Raw genomic sequence first — 14,769 nt, forward strand, 5'->3', positions numbered from 1 at the left:
AATTCTACTGAACTTGTGATTCTGGATCCTGGGTGACAAACTTGTAATTTTACATCCTGGATCAGTAGACTTGATAATTTTTATATTAGTTATTTTGTATCCCAACTTTAAATCCCTGCGAGTATTTTGTAGGAAGACAATGGTCTGTTTTTTTTTTTTAAATTTTATAAAAAATATTATTTTTCTAAGGAATTGTAATGAATTAAGGAAAAATTTTAATCAAGATGACGGACGTTGAAAATTTTGTAAATTGACTTGGTCTAGACTCGCGGAAATTTGATCTTTTATGAATGCTATAGAAATTTGAATTCTGGTCTTTTCTTCTCAAAACAATAGATAAATTAATTTCATATTTTTATGAATATTGAAAATATAAATTTATCTTGACTAAAAATTAAAATCAAATATAAAATAGCCGTTGGGTAAAATGACATATATTACATAAATTAATGAGTAAAAACCCATTAAAATTAATGAAATTATTATATTTATTAAATAAAATACTCAAGTTATAATTATAAATTCATTAGAACTTGCTTATGTATTAAATGTTAATGAACTTTTGTTATCTCGTATCAACACAAGAATTTTAAAAAATCATATTTATATTTTCTTCAGGTTAAATTAAAACGTATGACGTTTTATTTTAAATTAATTTATTTATCAACACTCGCTTTTAAAATTAATAATCACTGAATCGATTGAAAAATACACAAAATTTTTTTACTGAATTATTTTAAAAGTGATTTTCAGTTTAAAAATAAATATTGTTTTTATCTTATGAACTGTTTATTTTATTTTAAATGTATAAATATACTGACTTCTGCATATATAAATATACATACAGCAATTAACTCTTTAATTATCAATATTAATTTTTGAAAATCATTGACTTGTTTATATACAGATTAAATGAATAAACCTAATTCATTAAATAGCTAATTTTTTTTCATCTTTCACTTTTATCCGAAAAAAATATATATGTATATTTTTTTTATCAACGTATTGAAGAATAATTAAATTTATTAGTATCCCGTGTAGAAAAAACTCGTTTAAAAAAAATTCCAAAAAAGTTCGACAAGTTGAACTTCCAAACTTGAGACAGATTATAACTTTAAGTGGAACTTTTTTTGAACTTTTGTAATTTTGATAGTAAAAAAAGTTTACTTAAGATTTTATGAGCGAATTTTGAGCAAAAAAAGAAAAACATTTTTATAACTTAATTTTACTACAATTTACCCTCGTCACGAAAAAGCTCCCATTGGAAACCAAAAGCCTCATTAAAATAAAAATACATTCATGAAAAGTTTCAAATTTGAAGTTCTAATCTGTCTCAAGTTTAGAAGTTTCACATGTCGAACTTTTTTTGGAACGATTTTTTTTTTACACGGGATGATTAAGTTAAAAATGTAAAAGTAATTAATTTGTCGTTGTACAAGCACACATTGTCAGAAATAACGACATCGATTACCGGTCACTGTAATGTCAATGGCGAGGATTTGAAAAAGAAAATTAATATTAAGATAAAAAAAAAATAATAATTAACAAAAAAAAAAAAAAAAAGAGAGAACAAGATCAATATTACAGCAATGTCATAACTAATTAATTAATTAATAAATCACTAATTATAAATTAATGATATTCTGGTACGGAATCATAATTATAAGACGGTTGATCATTACGATTCTCTGGAATTCTATACTTCTCTTCAACTTCATTGTCGTCTTCATACTTTACTTGAGCGAAGTAAGGTGTCGTCGATGTATAAGAATTATTATAATCTGGATAGTCTGTAATTAATAAAATAAATTAATAAACTAATTAAATTATTTGTCATAGCAATAAATATTTACCGTCAAGAGGTTCTTCTTTAACCCGAATCTCTTTAGTGTCTTCATCAGGAACACGTTCGCGGTCTTTACGATCCCGTCGTTCGCGGTCGCGCTTGTCTCTCTTACGTTCGCGATCGCGGTCACGGTCAGTGCGGTCATTACTACGTGACCTCCTGCGCTTACGATCTCGATCACGATCCGAACGATCTCTATCCCGTTCACGTCTATCACGTGAACGTTCTTCCCGCTGTATTTCCTCTACTTCTGGTTCAGCACCGCGTTCACGACTGCGTCTACGTTTACGTTCCCGAGATCTACTTCGCGATCTTCGTTTACGTTCACGCGATCTTCTACGCTCTCTGTCAATACGATCGCGATCACTGCAACAAAATAAATATGTAATTAAATAAATTTATATATAAATAAAATAAAACACAATAAAATAGTTACCGTTCACGATCAAGTCCACGTCCAGTTGCTTCACGTTCACGTTCCAATCGGTATCGCTCCCGTTCCCTTTCATTATCCTCCCTACCAGAATGTTTGATATTGACATCAGGACCTCCTCTACGTGTACCACCAAGACCACCACCAAGTCTACGTGGTAGCCATCCTTTAACTGTTCTTGCACGTTCAACATCCACCAACACTCTGCGGCCATCTATTTTCTTACCATCCGCATGTTTATAAGCAGCTAAAAGTATTCAATTTAAATATATAATTTATTTGTTTACAACAGGTACCACCTAATCAGGAATCAATTTATAAATTTAATAAACTTATCAATCAATTCATTTATTGTCCATTTTTTTTTTTTTATAAAAAATAATTACACCTCAACGAGGTTCACTTTTTTCAATATTTTTCACACCAATGACTTACTACACTGGTCGAATTAAATTAATAATAATAAATTACCGCGGTTTTGTACTGATGATACTGTAAATGTGTACCTTTTAAAAAATTACCATATAATTAACATTCCTAACAGATAATATTATTTTTTATAACGACACGGTAAAAACGCTAATTGGCTGTCATCTTACCCAATGACTGCCCTTATTATTTTTTTTTAATTATTTAATTGTACACAAATACTCAATTATCAATTACTTATTATTAATTTATATAAAAACATTTTTAATAATTTTATTAATTAAATATAAATTTATTTTTTCTAAGACTTTTTATATTTAATTATAAATTATTAAGTTTTATTTTATTTATTTTATAAATAATAATGAGTAATTGAAAATAGAGAAATAAGTGTAATTATGTTGAATTATTTTTTGATAATAATTATATCAGATACAAAATATACCTACCGCGACTACTTACGTACGGAAGTTAACACAAAGCTTAGAGGAACTTTTTAATTGTGAAATTCAACAACTTGTAAGTAACTCGCGATCAGAGGATAGAGTAGACCATCGCGTACTATTTCATTGGAAAGTTGCCCCAAAGACTTCTTCATATGTTCGATCTCCATAGTATTTTTATATTTTTTACCTGGTGCGCTTTATATATTTTTTACTCATACTTTATTTACATTTTTATTTAATTTACTTACGACCACCGTGCGCATTTTTTTTGTTTGTAATTTAAATGATTTTATTTTTAATTAATATATTATATCAAATCAATATCTAATTTTAAGTCGATACTATTTTGTGATAAATAAAATATAAAGAATAATTAATTTTAAATAAATAAATAAATAATGAATCTAAAGTTTAATTAAAAATCATTTACTCGATGATTCATTCGCATCATTCACACTTTAGTTAATTTTATTTAATCTATATACGTACGTTAAGCCGATTTTATGATGAATAAATTAGTATTCTAGATCGAAATTGATGTAAATCAGGACTTTTATGATTTTGTTTAACTTAATAAATAAATAAATAACTACGTAACTAAATACACTCGAAAATAAGCGACAGATGTACGTTAATTTGGGTTAAATAGCAGGAGTAATTTATTTAAATAATCTATCTCCGTACTCACCTATTGTTATTTTTTTTTTAACAAATATATATTTTTTTAAACTACGAGTAATGATTGTTATTTTGACAGCGTGCTAATTAGTTAATGTAGTCTAATGTTTTTATAATATTTGGTCTCACAATTTCTCTCACGGAAAAATTTTTTTACTTATTTTATAAATTATCTTGATAATTTTTTATGTCAAAGTCTACTCTTTATAAGAAGTAAAATTGCTTGATTAAAATATGAAAGAGTATAATTTGGTAAATGCGTAATTAATTACTTATACATCATCGCGTTTGTTTGAAATTTATAATTAAAAGACAAACTGTCTGTAACTGCTGATAGGTATTTATAAAAATAAATTTGTTTAATATCGAAGACAAAATAATTATTGTAGTCTGTATTAAGATAAAGTACTTATCATCTACTACTAATGTCCCTATATTTTTGAAAAACTGAAAATTATTTTATTTCTTGTCGACTAAAAAGCCTTTTTGTAATTTGTTATTTTTACCCTAGTAAATTATTTCTTTATTACAAACCCAATGAGAGCTGATGACTTTTATTTTGATAAATTTTTTTTTTATTGTGATATTTTGTTAATAATTTTAAGCATCGAAATAAAATTCAATTATAGATTTCATTAAATAGAATTTTGAGTTTTGAATTTTATATTTCTATAAAAACCTGGACCTAGAGGCGTAACTTCACTCTATAGACCACTGTCCATCTTACGGCATCAAAGTAATTATTGAAAAAATATCAGAATAAAAAATAAGTCAGCAAAATATCAGCAGTCAGCCTCCTGAGTTTTCATAAAAATAATAATTTAATTAATTGAAAATAAGTAATTATCTATTTTATTGATAAAATATATAAAATGGAGGCTGGATATCAATATAAGGGCAATCGGATACTTTACCGAAAATATATGAAACATAACTTATTAGAAGGCAACTTCTAAAGGGGGCTAGTAAGTGAACTGTCTACTCTATATTTAAACCAAATTTTATAAAAATAAATAGTTTCGAATCATTAGACAAACATTTAAAAATTAAATGAAATTTCCATCGCTGGATTCCCTGAACCTCTTGATTTACCGCGAAGCCCAATGATCAATTTCAATGTAGAATGCTAAAATATATGTAACCGCGACGCGAGAGTTAAGCAAGTAAAAAAAATCATAATAAATATATAAATAAGTAAGTAAATAAATAAGTAATATAGACGTCCGTGTAGTCTAGTCTCATTCAAACCGCAGTGAAAAAATATTTATCATCATTATAATCATCATCATAAACCAGGGTGATAATTAAATAGACTCTAGCAAACGTCGTTGTATGTTGGATCTTACCACACATACAAACCTATAATTTATCAGGCAGGTTCAGGGATTTTGCATGGAATAGTGAACGGCACTAGTTGCCGGCAGCGGCCGCCACGCTGTACCAAGAACAAGATAAAAACTCTGTATTAATCAAAAACAGCCAATAATTTCTTATATTTTTTTTTGTTGTTGTCAATCGTTCACCATTTAATTAATGGTTTTCAGAGATGCCTGCATAGATTTACCGCGGAATTCCCCCGGTGAACATTTTTTAAAAATAATAACAAACCCGCCCACCCTATTTTCTATCTCAGTGACGCTAAGGCCAACTTACAAATAGTTGGATCTATTAGACAATCTCCAGTTTATTTTCTTCGGAACTTATTTATAATTTTTATTGTTTACTTACAGTGCATGTCCCTTTCGTGTTCATACTCAATGAATGCGTACCCTCTTGGTTTTCCATTGACTGTATTGTGGATAACAACAATCTAAACCAATAAAATTAATATTTATTATCATTATTATTTTTTAAATTAAAAATCACATTTTTGATTTATATATATATATATATACATGACATTAACGGGAACGTTGACTGCGATAACATGATTATTCTTTATCACATTTTTAATTTTGCAACGTTCCGGTCAATTATTTGAGCTTTATCAGGCATCTACAAATAAACACATGTTAGAACTAGTGTAGAATTCTCCAATGCTGATATCCAATACTATATTTACCATAAGTACAACGCAATAGACATTAAACTATAATGCACTTGAAAACTCATTACAAATTAACCAAATGCATTAATCATAAAAAATTTTGAATAAATAAAAATCTAATTAACAAATTGTAACTCCATTTCAGAAAATCCTTCTTTTATGCGAACAAAAAGTAATTTAAAATTTTTTTTTCATCTAAAATTCAATTTCATATCTAGTATATGTATAATATTTTATCTAGATCACTCAAATATTTTTTCTAACTATTACTATTTGAAAATTGCACAATCATCTACTGAAAAATATTAAGTTAGACAATTTGCTGATTAGAACGTCAATGTGCTAAAAATTAAACATTTTATTACCGCCCACGTTCCTGTTAATGTCATATATATTATTATTATTATTATGATAAGTAACAGATAATTAACACCAGTAAATTAATTTATAGTACCTTCTTAACTGGCCCATAAACCTCAAACTCTCTTCTAAGTTTTGATTCCGACGTATCATAATTCTGAAATAAAATAAATTTTAATGACATAAATTGAATTAAAATTATGAGTGTGAATGTAGCAGACATCAGACAATTTTAAAATCAATTATTTACTCTATTTATTAATAATTTTGAATTTGTCTGATGTCTGCTCCATTCACACTCATATTAAAATTTGAATAAGAAATATAAATACATACAATTCGTGCGACAAATAAAGTTTTAAATGGATCAGCAGTAACATTCGGAATAGCTGCTGGATCCCATACTGCTATTTCCTGCTCAAGTTTGTAAGCAACTTGCTCAGCACGTTCACGTCTCCGACGTTCTAGACGTTCTTCACGTGTCTCAACCCGGAGTGGCGGGGGTGTATCTTTTGGATCCTGTAAACAATCATTGTTTGATCAATTATTTATCCTACGCTAATGTCTAAATAACCTTAATGATACTTAATTACGTGGGGTTTCAAACTCAAGTAAAAACAATTTATGAGTAATTTACTAACCTCAAAGTATTTTAGAAATGATCCGACGCCGAGATATCCACCATTCTTCTTTTCATGCGGAAGTTTGCTAACTGGTGGTAAATATGGTATTGGATCACGCGGAGCAAATAGTGCCAGCAAATTTGGTGGCAAAAACTGCGTCATTTTTAATATATAATAAACTAATTACTTCAAACAATAATACACATTGTAATAAATTAAACACTAGTCAAACGAACAGATCAGGTTACTTTGTTTTAATTTAATACTTTTGTAAAAATTATTATAAAAACTGATGTCGTGGTAACAGCAGCCAAGCCCCGTCCCGTTGGTCGTCTGTCCTCGTCTCTTTGCGTTTTCTTCATTCTTCCTCAATTTTGTTGCGCATGCGCACTTTATTTATTTTACTCCTCCATAATACTGAAGTTAATCATTAGTGTAAATGTAGCAGACGCAATTTATAAATTTGAAATTTAAATAAATAATTAAATTTTGAAAAAATGCGCGCGCAGATCTTGTATTTTTTAAAACATCCATTTTTTAATTTTTACTCAACTTACATTTTACTTTTTTATTATAAAATTTAAAAAAGTGCCAACAGTCAGCTACATCACACTCGTAACTATGAGTTACCCGATTTTTAATAATTTTTTTTTAAAACCATGAATTATGAAAAAAAAATTGCACCTATAGCTTTTTTAATTTTCTACATGTACATACTTTTAGTTTTTTTTTTTTTGTAATTGATTTTATGAAAAAAAGATTCGAAAATTTTTAATTGTCTGCTAACTTCAGAATGATTCATTACTCTGCCACCTGGCGGAAAAAAATAAAAATCCCACATGATAATTTATCAGCTCAACTTATCTGTAATCTAATCATCTCTAATTTCTAGATAATAATATTAATTACATGTGCATAAATTATCTCGAGTTTTCTACATATATATGTATATATCAACATATCATTTATGAGCAAGAGCGAGTTCCAGGTTCGTAACAGTCAGTACCTCCCACCAGAATGGCGCATCAAAGTTTGTTTTCCAAAACGTTCATAAAAGACATGATTATTTAAAAAAAAAAAAAAATATCAATTGGTTTATTGTTGACAAGTAATATGACAGTAAATAAATGAAATAAATAGACTGACAGTTTGAAATAGACATGAGTGCTCCGATGTCAGTGAGCAGTGCGAGCTCTTCGACAGCACCAGGTATGGAAACTGTGGTAGCGGTTGCACTGGGTGCTCTGGCTGCTGTATTTCTTGGTGCCTTGTTTGTACTGCTGGTTATATGTCGTCGTCAACGTTGTTATTATGTATGTATCTCCTTTTAAATTGAATTTATGATGATGATTGATGGTAATTGATAAATTGACAGAAACAAAAAGACGCAGACTTGAACTCAGACTTGCTGGAAATTGATAACGGATGTACTTTGGGTCTGGATGCTTGGGAAGGTGAAGAATGGCTCGCTGGCGCTGAAAGGTATTATTTACTAATTAACATCCATATATTAATAAACATATATAAATATATTTAATTGGGATATGATTGAAGATGGGTTGATGATGCTACTGGATTGGCTCCACCTTGTATCGCTGTATTACGGTCATGTCATTCACTCGCTGCAAGTCTTACAGCTATTGCTGGAACTGTTAATAGTAATACTGTACCTTTAGAAATTGTTGATGTAAGTTTAAGTTGATGTTGATGTTTATTTTTTTTAGTCTTATAAATAATTATATCTGATGATCAATAGGTTGCGCGGCGTATTCCACCACGTGTTGATGATGTAGTACGCAGTTTATATCCACCATTGGACGCGAGACTCCTGGAAGCGCGTGTCGCTGCTCTGGTACTGGCAGTAACTCATCTCGCACTTGTTACCAAACACGGTGTTCCTAAAAGTCAAGCTAGAAAATTAGCGTTCATTGATCAAGCGCTACAAGACATGGATACTCATCTACTGGTACTGAGAAATGCTGCTCTAGCTCAGGAAACTACTTGTTCTATTCCTGCATCTACACCAGTTTAATTATATATATTTTATATCTCACATTAGGGCCATTTTCTGACAGTGTCCCTCACTTTTTAAAAATTCTATATCTCGGCAAAATTTTCTTTTTTTCAATTAAGGTTTTTAATTTTTTTTTATTAATTAATAAAATTTTAATACAGTTATGACAATAGTCATTGAAAATTTTTAAAAAGTGGGGACACTGTCTGAGACTGTCTTCAATTAATACAGTATTTTATATTATATATATATATATATATATATATATATATATATATATATATATATATATATATATATATATATATATATATTTATATTGACGTTTTTTAAAAATTGAAAATATTTTCTAAGATATTTATAGATGTATAAGATATTAAACAAAGTATCGTCTTCCAATATAAATAAATAAATAAAAATATATGTTGACAATCAATTAAATGCAATATTTAAATCCCTCCGGCGTTATTTTATTTTAATTTAATTTACATCAATTTCAAAATTTTATATAATTAAATACTAATTTGTTGATTTAAGTGCAACTTTTTTTCATTAAAAACTTCATAACTTTTTTTTTCACGTGACAAGCATTAATTTTTTTTTAAACTTCAATTTATTAATGAGCTAATTTATTTATTATTATTAAATAAACTTATTGTGATTTTAAATTTGATTGAATTCATAAGATTTTCGATTAAATAAATTATCTAAGTCAATTGACACGTTTAGTTACGCTACATAGTAGCGTATAAAGCGACAATGACGAGATGTAATACTTAAATTGTCGTTAATTGTATGTACTCTCTATACTGAAAGTTTAAGGTGGTATAATAATAATCATAAGTATATTAATATTAATAATAATAATAATAATAATAATAATAATTATAAAAACACGATGGAATTGATTTAATCGAATTTAACAGAGAGAAGAATCGGATAAAAATATTTATATTCAACTTATAAACATTTAAATTAATTATTTTCCACGTCCCATTAACTCTTTTTGTCGCGTTTGATTGTCCTTCAGTACTTTATTTTTCAAATGTTCCTTGTAATCCAAAATATTGCCTTGCCATTTAGTTACCGTACCATTTTCACAGACCCAAATTTCTTCAGCGACCTAATTTATGAAAAAAAAATCTTTATTTATAAATGTTTACTTTATATAAAAGGTCATTCGTAAAATACGTCATGCAAAATTTTACTTTTTTCGACCGCCTTCTTCCTTTCGTTACATTTTCTGTGATTTCCTTATCAGCATTGCGTCACAAATGATCCCCCCCCCCCCGCCCTAAGTGCGAACGTATTTTATGAACGACCCGTAACATAAATAGTTAATTTAAAAATAATTTACTTGATTAATAAGTCTGAAGTCGTGAGAGACGAGAACCATTCCACCATCAAAATCATTTATAGCTTCAGCGAGTGCGTCGATTGTCTCCATGTCCAAGTGATTGGTAGGTTCGTCCATCAATAATAAATGCGGTACTTGCCAAGCCAGCCACGCGAACACAACACGACAACGTTGTCCATCAGATAATTGTCTGATAGGACACACCTGTAAAAAAGTATCAATTATTAATAGCCATTATTATTAAGAAAATTAAAAATATTTGTTATTAAACTTACTTGCTGACGACCAGTCAAACCATAGCGGCCAATAATTTTACGCATTTCCTCACGCTCTTTAACTTCCGGAAATGATTTCAGCATGTAGTCCAGTGGCGACATGTCTAAGTCTAATAATTCATGCAAATGTTGGTGGTATCTAGCAATACGAAGATGGCTATTCTTTCTAATCATTCCACTAGTCGGTACCAGCTGTTAAATAACAATAATAGTATCATTAGCACACAACTATTGTGTTCGATACTTATTATAAAATAATATAATCAACTTACATCTCCATAAAGTAGTTTGAGTAACGTACTCTTGCCAGCACCATTGGGACCGACAAGTGCCAGTCTAGTATCAAGATCAATACCGAACTCCAAGTTTCTATAGATCCAAGGCGAATCGTCATTGTACCGGAAGCTGACATTCTGCACCATGATAACTGGAGGCGGTATGCCACCGCAAGATGGAAAGTAAAAGTTCAATACTTTATCAGTTGATACTTTTTCGGTAAGACCTTGCGCGACCATTTTGGCAAGAGTTTTTTCCTTAGATTGGGCTTGACGCGCCAATTTTGCGGAACCGTGACCGAAACGCGCAATATAATTTTTCATATGAGCGATTTGGTCCTGCTCCCACTGATACTGCTTTGATTGATTTTCCAACAACTCCATACGTGTTTTAATAAATGCTTCGTAATTACCCGTGTAGTATTTAAGTTGTTTTTTATTCAAATGAATGATATTTGAACAAATACCGTTTAGAAAATCTTGAGAGTGTGATATTATAACGAGAATACGTTTGTATGTTTTCAACTCTTCTTCAAGCCACACACAGGCGTCAAGATCTAAATGATTTGTCGGCTCATCGAGCAATAGCAAGTGAGGTTTTACGTAAAGAGCACGAGCCAAAGCGATACGCATACGCCAACCTCCTGAAAAATCTCTCGTTGCAGTGCGTTGCATTTTTGTTGTAAAACCGAGACCGTGAAGCAAATGGGCAGCACGGGCTTCCGCAGTGTCTGCAGACATGTCTTCAAGACGCTCATAAACGTCCATTAATTGTTCCTGAGCGTCTTCTTCTGGACAATCTATTAATTCCTCAGCTAATTTTTCTAAACGCACACGTTCTTCATCAACTTCCATAACACACTGCAGTGCAGTTTTGCTACTCGCGGGCATTTCACGGGACAAGTGAAATATGTCGATGGCTTCAGGTATTGGGACTTCCCGATTACCAATAACTGAAAGCAATGTAGATTTTCCAGAACCATTTTGTCCTAGCAAACCGTAACGCCTTCCGCAGTTGAGCTCGAGCATAGTATCCTGCAGAAGCTCGCATCCGTGAAATGTTATTGAAAAATTAGATATTTTGATGTCACGACTACGTGGATGTGACGCTAAACTTCCAGTGCAGGCACGAGCTTCAGCATTCAGACGGGCATCTGCTTCTAATTTCAGACATAGTGCCTCTGAAAATTTTTTTTTTTTAATAATAATAATTAATTACTGCAATTACTTTTTAAAAATTTGAAATTTATTGATAAATAATTTATAAAAAAAAGGACTAGAAGACTTTTTAAATTATGATACTGAAATTAACCGGCGTCTAATTCTTTGATTTTTTAAAAACGATAAATTAAAAAAAAAAATATTTCACAAAATTGCACCTGCAGGTTTTTAAATTTTCTACATGTGCATTTTATTTTTAATTAGTTTTGAAAAAATAAATTTAAAAATTGTTAATCGTTTGCTAACTTCAGGATAATTTAAAATTGTAAATGTAAAATTATTGGTTACCTTCAGCACTCAATACTCCATTAGTTCCGTTCTCGTTGTTTGATGATGCATTGGTCTGATCCTTTCCATCCTCCTTGGTGGGATTGGTCGACGCTGGTTTCTTACCAGTTTGTCTGGCTTTGGCTGCTTCCTTTTTCTTGGCTTGCTGTTTTTTTTTAGCGTCCGATGGCATCTTTAATCTAAATCATCAGAACTTAATTAATTATTTTAAATATTGAACCATAACCTTCATTATGAATTAATAATTATAAAGATACTGAATAATTTATTACGTAAGATAATTCAAGTGATGGAGAAAAGTTTTTTTTTTTTTTTTTTTTTTTACAGAATGTTCTATGATATTCTAGTATATAAGCGCTTTAAAATAGATCATTTAAGAGCATGCATAGTAACAAAGAGAGCACGTTGTTCGATATCAGTATAAATTAAATGGTAAAAATTATTTCGTGACCTCCAACAGCGATTGGAGCATTTTTTATTTAATTTTTAATCTTAATTGTTATTAAAAATTGTTTTATTGTTTATTGCTATAGAGAAGGTTTGGGAAATTATTAAACTGTTTAAATAAAATGGTTATTAATAATTAAATGGATTGTGATGTATTACCTGGTTGTGCGCCAAAATGAGAGATTCTGAAAGTTGAGTTTTATGTATCTGAGAATATTTAACTTCACGTGGATTTATGGATGATAAAAGAGAGTCGAACCGTCAAAATGAAGTTAGAGTACACGGATATTAACAGCAGATGTCAGCACGAGAAAAATGAGCGGTTTTTTTAAAAAGTTTTATTTAATAAATAAATGACTTTTTGAATTAAATATTGATTGAAGACAACTCAGATATAATTTTTGGAAATTTGTAATTTAAATTAAAATTTTTAAGAAACATGTTTTGGTAACATGACTTTTGAATGGCGCAAAAACAATTTCAATCAGTTTATCTGATCAAAATTTATAGGGAATTTACATGCAAAGTACTGTACACATATATGCATATATACATCTAAATATAGACACTTGTACATCATTATTTTATGGAAGTAGTAAAGTAGTAAAAGCTGTTGTTAGGAGTTTAAACTTTACTTGGATTGAAAACAATAATTTTCCTATTTTTTTTAAATTTGAAATTTTAAGCGGGAAGTTGAAAATTTGAATAATCTTTAGATCAAAATTAAAAATTAATTATTTATAGATATTAATAATCAAAATATTTGGAAATTCTTTTAATTAAGTAATATTATATTTTAATTAAATTATTTTTTTTTTAATTGAACATGTTGTTTGTAATAGTTTGAATAATTTATGTAATTACTATTATTGGTAACTAATGTCAACATTTCATAAAATATATAATATATTAAATTTGAAATTAATATTAAATTAGTTCCGTAAATTTCGTACGTGATTTTGCATCTGAGTGCATTTACTTGTGGCGAAGTGAGTAATTGGATACAAATTAAATGTCATTGAAAACACTCATAATCCTCTTGGAGATACAATTAAATGTAATTATCCTGTAATAAACTTTAAATTTCGTATACTGATTGGATTATAACCAAATTATTAAATTGCGGATGAAGATAAAATAGTTTTTTTTTTCACTATCGATATTCAAATTAAATTAAATTAATCTTTTGAAAGATCTGTCTTATAATTTTGATAAGAGTATAAATAAATGTCTAATAAAAATTTTAATCTTTAAATTGATATTCTAATGGTTTGATAGAGGGTAGATTTTAATTTTAAGTACCCAGAGATAGTAGAGAAAAATTAAGATAATAAATCAGTGGGACGGGATTTGAACAGTTTCAATTTTTTCTATTTAAGTGACGTTGAAGCAAACTCTAAACTCTTGCCGTGAAATTTATCTAGTTTAAAATTATCTAATTTTTTTGTCCATTCTTGAAAAAATTTTCAATGAATTATTAATGAAATATACGTACTATAGGGGAGAGTCAAACGAAAAATTAACATTAAAAAATGGATGCGTTTTTTTTTCCAAGTGCACAGAATTTTGTTTTGTTTTTCATTTATATTAAAGAGAGGTCGTCTCTTTTTTCTCTGTCACACTCAAGTCGACAAATTGTATCATCTTTGTTGCACTTGCGCAGTAAACGGAAGCTTCGTCCACGCTTTTCTCTTAAAGAAATGAACAATTTTTAAAAATAACGTTTGCATTCAGAGATTTTGTTTGAGAGAAAAGTTTTGACAAAAATTACTATCGACCCTCCGTAAAGAGAAATGAAAATTTTCAATTGCAATTTTGCTGTAATGAAAACTTTTTTTTCAACACATCAACATTAATTTTCAGTGTAAATTGTTTTAATAATTAATATATTTATCTAGTAACACACAATTTAATAATGATAAAAATGTTGTCGTCATAAATAATAGAATAATTAAATTTAAAAAATTTTTGTATCAGTTTATCTTACTCTAGATACTGCATTTTGTTTCAATTTTCCTTCTATTCATTTC

General features: G+C 29.0%; 3 protein-coding genes across 4 annotated transcripts; 1 reads left to right on the forward strand and 2 right to left on the reverse strand.

Moving 5' to 3' along the window:
- Positions 1–606: 606 nt before the first annotated feature.
- On the reverse strand, positions 607–7,210 carry LOC103573364 (U1 small nuclear ribonucleoprotein 70 kDa). Its single transcript, XM_014445116.2, has 7 exons — positions 6,881–7,210; positions 6,576–6,758; positions 6,334–6,396; positions 5,561–5,642; positions 2,283–2,526; positions 1,854–2,212; positions 607–1,790 (listed from the first exon to the last, which is right to left on the reverse strand). The coding sequence occupies exons 1-7, from the start codon at positions 7,022–7,024 to the stop codon at positions 1,633–1,635; spliced, it is 1,233 nt and encodes a 410-aa protein (XP_014300602.1). The 5' UTR covers positions 7,025–7,210; the 3' UTR covers positions 607–1,632.
- A 498-nt stretch (positions 7,211–7,708) lies between these two features.
- Positions 7,709–9,103, forward strand: LOC103573363 (transmembrane protein 98). The gene is made up of 4 exons (XM_008552417.3): positions 7,709–8,175; positions 8,238–8,344; positions 8,417–8,549; positions 8,619–9,103. The coding sequence occupies exons 1-4, from the start codon at positions 8,023–8,025 to the stop codon at positions 8,892–8,894; spliced, it is 669 nt and encodes a 222-aa protein (XP_008550639.1). The 5' UTR covers positions 7,709–8,022; the 3' UTR covers positions 8,895–9,103.
- A 634-nt stretch (positions 9,104–9,737) lies between these two features.
- LOC103573362 (ATP-binding cassette sub-family F member 2) lies at positions 9,738–13,007 on the reverse strand. Of its 2 annotated transcripts, none has more exons than XM_008552414.2 (6): positions 12,899–13,007; positions 12,293–12,471; positions 10,781–11,964; positions 10,509–10,700; positions 10,234–10,437; positions 9,738–9,999 (listed from the first exon to the last, which is right to left on the reverse strand). In XM_008552414.2, the coding sequence occupies exons 2-6, from the start codon at positions 12,462–12,464 to the stop codon at positions 9,856–9,858; spliced, it is 1,896 nt and encodes a 631-aa protein (XP_008550636.1). In that variant the 5' UTR covers positions 12,465–12,471; positions 12,899–13,007; the 3' UTR covers positions 9,738–9,855. The 2 variants fall into 2 exon arrangements, with proteins under 2 accessions (XP_008550636.1, XP_008550637.1); XM_008552415.3 differs by having other exon boundaries at positions 12,293–12,485; positions 12,899–12,982.
- Between the last annotated feature and the right edge of the window lie 1,762 nt (positions 13,008–14,769).

The sequence above is a fragment of the Microplitis demolitor genome, chromosome 1, assembly GCF_026212275.2.
Source record: "Microplitis demolitor isolate Queensland-Clemson2020A chromosome 1, iyMicDemo2.1a, whole genome shotgun sequence".
Lineage (NCBI taxonomy): Eukaryota > Metazoa > Arthropoda > Insecta > Hymenoptera > Braconidae > Microplitis > Microplitis demolitor.